The following is an 11,530-nucleotide window of genomic DNA, read 5'->3' as shown; positions in this document are numbered from 1 at the left end:
TTTTTTTTTTTTTTTTTTTTTTTTTTCTTTGAACAGAAAAGAGACGGGACCCACCAAATGGTAAGTTTGGAATGCAGCCATTGCATTTTCTTTTTTCTTTACTCTTGTCTAATTGAAACATAATTGCCACCCACAGCTTATGGCTTTCTTTTGGAGTCTGCATGAAACTTGGGAATAAGGGAATTTGCTGCTTGGTGCAATACTGTGGAAGGTTTGTACATCTTCTTGAGATATTTTATGTTGTAAGTAGTGCAGGCATCCAAGTCCCAGGTGAAAAGGGAGGGTTCCTGCTTTTGATCACAGGTGAACAGTTAAGCACCAAACCTAAATGTGAAGAAAAGGTGAGCAAATGAACAATTTGCTGCAAGGTAAAAGGGGATGAGGATTTAGTGCATTTAAGTTGTTCCTTTGTCACTATCTGTGTACATGCTCTTATCTTTTGGCAAGTGAAAGCTGGCTTGTGGCAGTTTAGTCCTCAGTGTGGGGTTAGCTTTCATTCACTATGGAGTAAGCTTTTTATATGTTCATACTCTTAAGTAAAAGGGCTGAAAAGCCAGGCAACGAGGAGAGGTAACACTGCTAAAACAGCAAAGAGGAAAGTTTGGAATGGAAGTTGGAGAGATGTCCATGGGATGTTTTCTTCTAAATTTTCTTTAAAAGTAGACACAAGGAAGAGGCAGCAGTGGTAGAGACCCTGAAGATGTTGCAGATGTTCTAGGATGTTCCTTTTACAACCTTTCACTAGGTATTTGACTGAAACAGTTAAGTTTTGAAGTGCTCATGAAAGAAAAGATCTAAGAACTAGAAAAACACATTCAGCTCTTCTGTGAAGATTTGAGGACAGGAAACTACACATGCATTTCAGAGACACCTGCTGAAAGAAGACCTGGTTGGCAAACACCAGAAAAGCGATCCTTGGAAGTAAATGACTGCAAGTAAAGGGCAAAAGAGAGAACTAATAAAAAAAAAAAAAAAAAAAAAAAAAAAAAAAAAAAGAATGGTTAATAGATACAGCCTGGTAACAGAACCCTAAAGAAATAAGGCTGATTAAAAGCAGACACAAGGGTACTTATTGATTATAAGTTTACCTCTTTCTTTCAAAAGATCCATTAAAAGTCGTACTTTTTGTACATGGGGTCAACCTGTAATTGGAAGTAGCAGGTATATCATAGAAGAGCTGGATGTAGAAAATTAACCTTGGGTCAAGTTGATTTGATTTAAATTGAATAATAGAAGAAAAAAAGGCTTGTAATTGAGATTCTTTGTTTAAAGGGGCAGATTTTAATAATTAAGGAAAGTAGTGAAGTCAGCTGGTCTGAAGACCTCAACAACTTGAATGTAGGGTTGACATTTCTTTTTCAGAGGTGCAGGTATTTTTATCCCAGGCAAGGGGAGAAAACTTGTAGAAAAAGTCCAAGATCTGACTGGACAAATTGAAGGTACACAGCTACAGCTCATAGGCCAGATCCAGCCCATGAAAAGGTCTGATTCAACATGGACGTTCGGTCTCATGGAGCTGCGCCACACCGCCCTTGCTCCACAGTGCTCCCTTTCACTGTGGAGCCTGCTGCTCCACATCTAAGCTTACCCTTGCAGCAGAGAATCTGGCAGCCAGCTGTTCAGAGGGAAAGGGGAGAAGAGATGGAGGTTTCCCACTTCCAGTGATTCACAGATGTTAGGGACTGGAAGGGACCTTACAAGATCATCAGGTCCAGCCCCACTGCACTTGGGCAGGAAAGACTGCTAGGGTCAAATGACCCCAGCAAGGTGGGCATCAAGACACTTTTTGAAGATCACCAGGGTAGGTGACTGTACCACCTCTGGGGGATGTCTGTTCCAGACCCTTGGCACTTGACGTCTAAAGAAGTTTTTCCTTGTGTCCAATTTGAAGTGAACTTCAACAAAGCCATTTTGGCTGACCTTTAGAATACTGCCTTCTGTTAGCCTGTCAATAATGGATTCTTTGATCACTTTTTCCAGGATTTTGCCAGGGATTGAGGTCAAACTAATTAGCCTGTAAGTCCCTGGGTCCTCCTTTTCGCTTTCTTGAAGATAGGCACCACATTGGCCCTCTTCCAGCATTGTCAGGTTGTAAATTCAGCAGTCAAACCCTGCCAAAGGAAGGCTGCCAAACCCTGCAATAATAATTTAAGAAGGAGTAGGAGTAAGCAGAGAACCAACAAGGAATGGAGAAAAACCAAAGAAAGCTAAGTCTTGGCAGATCAGTGAAAGTTGTTAAATGTTAGACTGAATTAAACCTTGCAAAAGAAATTGAATAGAAGGTTCTTTTATACCATAATAAAGGAATATACAATAAAAATAAAAGAAGTGGGGCTTCTATGCAATGAGAATGGGATATAGATTAAAGGTAAAGGTAGGCATGGATCCAAAACAAAGTAAATACTACTACTCAGTTTTTCATCATACTCATGTAAAACGTGGGGAAAGAAAAGCAGGATGGCTGAGGGTGTGGAAATGGCACTTCATGTTCAAGTTGGAATTTTGTTGTTGCCAGTACCACATTTCAACCCAAGGTTTTCGGCTTGGGTTTTAAATATTGTCCTTGTGAAGTAAGTGGTCCCCACAGCACTGGGTGTCCCGGAGGCTTGTTTTGTTGTCTTGTCATCTACTGTTCATTTCCTAAACAAGCACAAGCAGCAAGACAAATTCATCTGAAACCCTTTCTTGATAAGTCGGCGAGATCTGACACGGATCTGGATAAACAAGATTCTCCTGGAATGTAAATAGTCTTACAGAACGTGCTCCAGTGAGTGCAGGCTGTTGACACCTTTTAAAAAAATCTCTCCTCAGTTACACCTGTAATCATGTCCTTGTCCTTATACACTGCAAGGAATAGAAACCACTGCTCTGTGAAATGGATTGCCTTCCTATGGGCTTAGTAGGAAGCAAAAAATGCTTTCCCTTGCCTTCTGTGAGGGTAGAATAAAGCCCAAGATTTGTTCCTTTGGCTCTCTAAAGATGTGGCCTCCAAGATGTGGTACTGGCAAAAGAGAAGTTTCATGCTGCCTTCCCTACTGAACCAATTGTATTAACATAGCAATTTCAGTGTCACACTCTGAGTCCATATCTTTGACACATGCCACCTCCAGTGTTGCTCATTGTACCAAGTTTGTAATCAGAGAGGTTCATGGTACTGAGTAATTTCATAATATTTTCTCTTCCTGAGTCACTGCTACAGACTCGCTGCTTCTTCCCATCCAGGGCTAAACAATTTTATTGCGCATATATAAGGGAGCTTCCTGTGGTACACCCTAGAACCTTGGGAAAATGTGTTCTCCTTTTTCTTGAGAAGGAGTAATCCCTTCCTTGCCTTCAATATCCCTACATGCTTAGTCCCAAATAGGGACTCTAGGTATTATGACCACTGCAGATACAAGAGATCTAGAAAATGTCAGTCTCAAGGATACCCACTTTTATTAATATCGGTGAACTAAATTTGCCTATTCAAATGTATGTTAACACAGTCCTGCACAGCATGGGTGTCATACTCATCCAGCACCACAGGCCACATGAAGTTTGCTGGGCCAGTCTGCAGGCTGGATCAGGACCATACACTGAAGCCAGCATGTGGGGCCAGTCTGGCAGGGTGCTGCATGCTGGGCTGAGACGAGCCATGCACACTGCATGCTGCACAAGACTAGCACAGAGCCTGTGCTGCATTAAGTGCCCTTTTAAACCAAGTGGTGCTTACTGGAAGAGGAAACGCGTTAGTTGGACCAGGCTCCACAACTAATAGCTGATTGAATCAGCTATTAGATAAAAGCACCAAAACACCCCTCTAACGTGCCCGATCTATACAGATGTTGGACAAGCTGGGTTCAAGTAATGTGATGCTTCTGGGTGTGTGCTGCCCCTGGCATGGACGCATGCCAAGCTTAAAGTAAAGCACTGAGTTTTTAAAAAGTCTTTGCCACAGCTGTAAGCAGCCTGTTATGCTGATTCCAACACATGTGCCAAGCTGGCTCTGCAGGCAGTGTGTGAGGACCATCTGACACACAGGGGTCAACCTTGCGTTATAGTATTAGTGGTGATTGCGGCTTGGGATGTAGGGGTACAATGCGCTGCTAGTTCATGGCAAAAAAACACCATTAAAAACCATTTTTACCTTTTTTTAAAAAAAAGTTCAGAAAGAAAGGGGGAAGTGGTTAAAACACTTGAAGATAAAACATTAAGTAAAACTTTAATTTAACATCATTCCTTACTTTTATTCCCTTTACTTGTAGAATTTTAATATGAAGAAACCCCTGTTTGGAATAGTTTAGCTTTAGTACCTGAAGCAAAGAAAGGTCATTGAGTTGGCCAGAATGGCAGTTAGAACTTTTGTTGGAGTCTGTCACGTCTTCCTTGAAAACAAAAATGACAGATATGCACACAAGGGGAGAGAGACAAACAGCAAAGCTAGAAAATGCAGGTTTTATTTTTTGGCCCTAATATTTACTTGCAGCCTCCACTGTACAACGGTAGACAGAGCCAACAGTCTTAGCAGCCACTCCAAGACCTAGCAAACAGGGTGTTAATTTATAAACATTATAAGTGCAAAACGATGTGACTCGAAATGTAAGTCAAGGACTGCCTGTATTTTACAGAGTGACTTTGGGATTTTTTTATCAGGGATTTTTCAGTTTTCCAATAGGGATCACCAGAATTCCTGGTAGGGAATTCCAGTGGCAGGACCCTGCCTGCTCAGAGCTGGCACCTTGGACTCAGCTGGCTGTGGCTGACCACCTGGCTAATTGGGGCCAGGAGGACAGGCTTTGACAGTTCAAAGCAGGGCACCACACCCAGAACATCTTCTGGGCAATAGCTGCCCAGATGGCTGGGCAGAAGGCACACATGGCAGTAGTGCTGCACAAAGGCCAGCTCTGCAGCCACAACCCATTGGCAGCTGGCCCAGAGGGACAGATGCCTCATCCAGGTCTGGCAGGTGTGCAGCAGGTCATAGCCAGGCAGCAGCCCCGACTGCCAGACTGCTGCAGTGGTTAGAGGGTGCAGGGAACTCTCAGGGCTGCTTCAGCAGTCCAGCTGGCACAAGGGCTAGTGTCCCCAGGTACCAATTGGCTGGGCCCCAGAAGCTCCTGAGAGTGAGTAGCCCTGAGCCACTTGCCAGGGCAGCTTTTTGTACTGATGGGGCCAGGACAAGGCAGCTTATTATATAGGTGGGGACAGCACAGGTGCTGGCCCCAAGCTCTAGCTCCCCCTGGCTGCAGATCCAAGAGTATCTAGGCAGGGTTATTTTGCCCCAAGTGGCACAATTTGGTCCACAACAAAGTGCATGTACGAGCATGCGCGCTGAGGCAAAAAGCCCAGCTCAAATTTGCACCACTTCCATTTGAGCTGCTGCAAGCGCATGTGCTTGCATGTGTGGATGTGCCCTTTGTGTCTATGTCCAAAAAAGGTCAGATGAAGATAACCGGCATCATCTTGTTTTTAACACTTTTATGCATTTACAGTGCTGGGTTTCTCTGGTTATGGCAGTTGTCCAGGAGAGATCAAGAGTATTCCAATGCTATGCCTAGAAAAAGAGCCTAAATGTCTTTGGGATGCAACAGAGGAATAATTCTGCAGCTCTTGATAGCCAATAGCTAATTATTGCCTTTACCTTAAATGACAGACTGTATCTGTGATTTAGAGAAAACTCTTTAAGGAAGACATTGAAATGTGTACCTTATAGATGCTAGAAAGTCAGTATACCACCCTTCTGTCCACCTTCATCACTTCAAAATCAGTCTAGATTTTTACTGAGTCATTTTTTCACTGGATTGTGGATGCATTCCACAAGGATGTTAGGGAAATGCAGATGACAAGACAGGATCTCCTCTTCCATTCATTTTGCTTTCCAAGTTGCATTGACATAAGGAGCATCAATGTACTGGTGGAAAGAACCCAAGTAAGTAAGCAGTGTAATATCACTTACAGAATCATAGAAAATTAGGGTTTTAAGGGATCTCTGGAAGTTATCTAGCCCACCTACTCAAAGTGGGACCATCCCCAGCTATATAATCCCAACCAAAGGATAATACCCAAGTCTTAAAAAACCATTAAGGATGGAGAGTCTGCAACCTTCCTAGGGAGCCTGTTCCAGTACTTTACTAATCATCACTTTCCATGATTTAGTAGGAGTGCTGCCACTAAATGCAATCCAGTATACCGTTATCCTTCTTGGCAACAAGGGCATGCTGGTATTCAACTTATTGTCCACTGTAACCTCCAGGTCCTTTTCTGCAGAGCTGCCGTTTAGCCAATCAGTCTTCAGTCTGTACTGGTGCATGGGATTGTTCCATCCTAAGTAAAGGGCTGCATTTGTCTTTATTGAACCTCATGAGATTTCTTTTGGCTCAATCCTTCAGCTTGTCTATGTCACTCTGAATCCTAACCCTAAGCTCCAGTATATCCACTACTCCACCTATCTTGGTGTCATCCATGAATTTGCTGAGGGGGCACTCTCTCCCATCTTCCAGGTCACTGATGAAGATAATGAACAAAACTGGTCCCAGGGCCAACCCCTGGGGCACTCCAGTTGATACCAGCTGCCAGCTAGGCATTGAGCCATTGACTACTACCCTCTAAGCCCAATGATCCAGCCAGTTTTCTATCCACCTTAGAGTCCATTCATCCAACCTGGTCTTACCGAGCTTGTCTGTGAGAATGTTGTAGGAGACTGTATCAAAAACCTTGCTAAAGTCAAAATATGTCACATCCACTGCTCTCCCCACATCCACAGAGCCAGTTATCTCGTTACAGAAGACAATCAGGCTGGCCAGGCACAATTTGCCCTTGATGAATCCATGCCACCTGTTCCTAATCAACTTCTCTTCCAAGTGCTTAGAAGTGAATTGCTTCCAGAATGATTTTTCCAGAGACAGAGGTAAGACTGACTGGTCTGTAGTTCCCTGGATCTTCCTCCTTCCTTTTTGTAAAGATGGGAAATATATTTGCCCTTTTCCAATTGTCCAGGACCTCTCCCAATCACCAGGAGTTTTCAAAGATGATGGCCAGTGGCTCAGCAATCACATTGGCCAACTCCCTTAACACCCTCTGGTGTATTGTGTCCAGCCCTATGGACTCGTACACATTCAGCTTTTCTAAATAGTCTCTAATCTGTTCTTTTGACACTGTTGGCTGCTTTCCTCTTATCCAAACTGTGCTGCCAGGTGTAGTAGTCTGGGAGCTGACCTTGCCTTTGAAGACTGAGGTGTAAAAGGCATGGCGGACTTCAGCCTTTTCCACCTCATCTGTCACTAGGTTGCTTCCCCCAGTTACTAAGGCACCCACATCTTCCCTGATCTTCTTCTTGGTGGTGACATACTTGTAGAAACCCTTCTTTGTTACACTTCACATCCCTTGATAGCTGCAACTCTAATTGTGCTTTAGTCTGCCTAATTTTATCCCTGCATGTCTGAGAAATACCCTTACACTCTTCCCTAGTTGTTTGTCCAAGTTTCTACTTCTTGTAAGCTTCCTTTTATGTTTTAGCTCATTGAAGAGTTCCCTGCTAAGCCAACCTGGTCTTTTGCCATAATTGCTAGTCTTCCTGCACATTAGGATGGTTCTTCCTGTGCCCTGATTAAGGTTTCTTTTAAAATGCAACCAGCTCTTCTGGACTTCTTTCCTGCTTAGACTGGCCTCCTAGGAGATCCTGCCCCTCAGTTCCCCGAGTGAGTCGAAGTCTGCTTTTCTGAAGTCCAGGGTCATAACTCGGCTGCTCTGCTTTCTTCCTTTCCTTGGGATCCTGAACTCAATCATCTCATGGTTGTTGCTGCTCAAGTTGCCATCTGTTTCTATATTGCCCACCAATTCTACCCTGTTTGTGAGCCTCATCCACCTCATCCTCCTGGTCTGGTGGTTTGTAGTAGACACTCACCATGACGTCATCCTTGTTTTTTCTCCCCTCTGTCCCTAATCAGTTTCATACTCCAAGCAATCACACATCCGTTTTACAGCACAACTCCTCCTCTTCTGCCCTGCCTGTGCTTCCTAAACAGTTTTTACCCATCCATGACAGTAATAGGCATGCGAGCTATCCCACCAAGTCTCGGTTATTCCAGTCGCATCATAGTTCCGTGACTATGCAAGGACTTCCAATTTTTCTTGCTTGTATCCCAGGCTCTGTATATTCATGTACAGACATGAGGTAACTAACAGATTGCCCTGCCTCCCTGCTGCTCCTTCCTGCTTGTGCTTCCTTCATGTCACCTGCTTCCCCACTTACCTCAGGGTTTTGGTCTCCATCCCCTGATGAACCTAGTTTAAAACCCTCCTCACTAGGTTAGTGAACCTGTTTGCAAAGATGCTTTTCCCTCCCTTCATCAGGTGGATCCATTTCTTCCTAGCAATCCTTGTAACAACATCCTGTCTTGGAACAGCAAGGGATCCAAAGCCCTGCTGGCACAGCCACGTATTGATCTGCAGGATGTGTCCACTCCTGGCCAGGCCCCTCCCCTTGATCAAAAAGATCAAAGAGAACATGACCTGTCTATTTGTCCCTTCAAAATTGCCGTGGGCTCTAAGGCCCACCCGCTAAACTAGTAGCCCCCACTATACAGGGGCTAATGGATGAATGGGACAACTAAGGAAAAAATAGGTCAGGAGTATTGTTGGGGGAGAATACCACCTGAGCCCCTGTCAGCTTCACCTGATCTGCTCAGGGGCACTATCATTGGTGCTCACATGGGTTAGCTGCAAGGGGCCAATGAGCTGTCAGAGGGTCCAATGAGTCTCAGTAATCCTTCTGTGGAATCTCAGATCCAGGCTCCCCAAGACAGCAAGTCAGGCCAACTGATGAATGCCTTTGTCCCCAGCAGAAGGGAGTTTCCAACCCCTGCCACCCATCACTTCCTCTTGGCGGCAGTGGTCTCAGTCTTCCCAACATTGGGGAGGCCTGGCCTGACCTCTTCACTGATAGAATGTGTTCCTTCTCTTCTGTTGCTAGGGCATGATATCTGTTCTCCAGGCACACCACTGCAGGTGGGGATAAAGACTTTGCTGGCTGCCAAAGGTCACAAGCTTCTAGCCTCCACCTTCCTGGGAGTCCATATCCTCTTCCTTCTGCAGCACTGCCTCTGGCAGTCCTTTCTCCACAGTCCTAGCAGTATCCTCCAGCATCAAATCAATGAACTCCTCATGGCTGAGGATGCACTGGAGCCTTGCCACCACTTTCTGTAGCTCTCTTGCCTGCTCCCTAAGGGACAGGAGACACCGCGTTCATTGCAGGCACACCCCCACCTGCCTGTCACTGGAAAGAACCTGCAAGCCACAGTCCCCATAGTGCCAAACCAGGACCTGTGTGGAAGCCTCGACAGTGAGCAGTTCTGCCTGGACAGACATCTCACAGATGCAAGCAGAGGAAGAGCTGATTCACTTGCAGAACAATAGAACATATTTTCAGTATCAAGTGAAGAGAGTACTTAAACCAACCTCAGGCAAAAGGCCTTTGGATTCACAAAGAGACAAGTCTGCACTTTTTCGAGGTTTAAAAGTAATTTGGGTTAGTCCTTGCAACATTCCTGTGCATGACCTGTGGGGGTTCAGGTTATAACCAGTACCACGGCAATGGGCTAAATAAAAAGTAGTTTGATCAGCAGCCCTACCTCCCCCTTGCTTCCCAGAGATCAAGTTCTGGATACATCAGTACTCAGGTCACCTTGATAGGTCTTCCCTGCCAGGACTGAAGAACCCCTTAGCACAGGGGTGGGCAAAATGTGCCCTGGGGGCCAGATGCAGCCCACCAGGCCATTCTGTCCAGCCCGCAAGGCACCCTAAAAAACTTAGAAAATTAATATTTATCTGCCCCGGCTGCCTATCATGTGGCCCTCAATGGCTTGCCAAAACTCAGTAAGCGGCCCTCCACCCAAAATAATTGCCTGCCCCTGCCTTAGCATATCACCTGAGTAGAAAGGTCTCATGCAGTGCTGAATTGCTGGTCAGGGAGTTAATCTGTTGCAAACAATGGCCATTTCTTCAAAGTGCATTGTCGTATGTATCCCATGACCTTCCCCATGGCCACAGTTTTGTATCTCAGACCATGAAGGAAAGACAGCACGTGGGGTACAAGGGCAACTTTTGTTGCTGTTGGCTAAAAGACTCTGCTTTTAGACACCTAGAATAAGGGCACTGGCACTGTGTACACATAGGCAAAATATTTCCAAAGAATTAGAGTTATTGTAGAGTAAATAACCCTTCCACTTTAATTTCTCAAATTTATATGAAGTTCTAGTAAAACAAGTAGGGCATTTCCTGTCAGAATATCTTTCTTTGTGTTGTATTCCAACAGGTGACTATCTCTGTAGAAACTACTATAATGTGTGTGTGTATATGTGTGTGAGAGGGAGACCAAGAATATTCCTGGCCCTAGTGAAGTTGGTCAAGAATGTTGTCATTGACTTCTGTGGAGCCAGGATCTCTCCCATTAGGTTTCAAAATACAAGATTTTCTGCATGTGTAGGGAGGTTGGATGTAAAGCTACTTAAAAATAACCTCTATTTTGGGATGACCTTTTTAATGTTACGGGTTTAAGATTTTGAACAGAATTGCAGGATTAAAATTAAATTAGCATTAATGGTTATGTAAAATGCATTAGCCTGTAATTTCCTGGGATTTATGTCTTATTTGCAGTTGTAATGGCCAAGTCTCTTCATGCAAATTTAAAGAGTTATCTTTGGTGTACTGACCTCATGGTAGAGTTCTGGATTAAAAAGGAGTGAGGGGATTTGTCAGAGAATTAGTTTCTGAAGGACTAAGAACCACATGGCATAATTTTATTTCAGCTATTAAGATAGAATTGTTTAGATTTATTCTAGACTTGTCTGCACTCTAGGACAGATGACAGGCAACGCTTCAAAATACAGAAGATTTTATATAATACAGAATATTTTGATATGTTTTGTACTAAATTTTCTGGAGCCCCTTCAGAAGATATTACAGATATTGATATCAGTGGATGTTTAGGACCTCTGTATTGTCAAGTACTTCCCAATGATGAACTCTGTATGGCTCTCTCATCTTCATGCGTTGATCTATCTGCATCTGATGGGGAAGGTGCATGTGTTACGATGGGGAAAATTTTGCTGGATATTAATATGGCAGTACTAGAAGAAAATGAAAATTTATTCAGAGGGTCTTGTATTCCTCGTGGACAGCCAAGGTCTAAACCTGATGGTAAGAACAGGTTACAGCTAAAAGCTTTATTTTGTGAACTCTACAATGGATATTGTAAATATAAAGCAGCTAGATAATGTTTTTTAAAATATTGAATAAAGATTCATTCTGAAAATGTCAGTCTTTCTGAGAGTTCAGCCATTTACAGTTAGATCAATAGGATTTTACATGCAGGATATGGTCAGTAAATATTCAGAATATTGATTGTTTAAAAGTGATGTTGTCAGAAAACGTGAAAATCACTTTTAAAATAGTGTAATATCCTTTCCCTCTCCTCCTCCCCCCCCCATTGCCTCTCCCCCAATAAAAAGTAACAGGTTTTTTTTTTTTTTTTTTTTTTTTTTTTTTTTTTTTT

General features: G+C 43.7%; 1 protein-coding gene across 1 annotated transcript in view; it reads left to right on the top strand.

The window, feature by feature from the left end:
• The window catches only part of WASL (Wiskott-Aldrich syndrome like), a 43,739-nt gene that overhangs the window by 8,132 nt on the left and 24,077 nt on the right, over window positions 1-11,530 (top strand). Inside the window, exon 4 of the mRNA XM_019509279.1 lies at window positions 37-60. Coding sequence (XP_019364824.1) covers window positions 37-60 — 24 coding nt within the window. The remainder of the gene's footprint in view (window positions 1-36; window positions 61-11,530) is intronic.

The sequence above is a fragment of the Gavialis gangeticus genome, unplaced genomic scaffold, assembly GCF_001723915.1.
Source record: "Gavialis gangeticus isolate Ggan-Ray unplaced genomic scaffold, GavGan_comp1, whole genome shotgun sequence".
In the NCBI taxonomy this organism is placed as follows: domain Eukaryota; kingdom Metazoa; phylum Chordata; order Crocodylia; family Gavialidae; genus Gavialis; species Gavialis gangeticus.
This window is presented reverse-complemented; position numbering and strand designations above follow the sequence as displayed.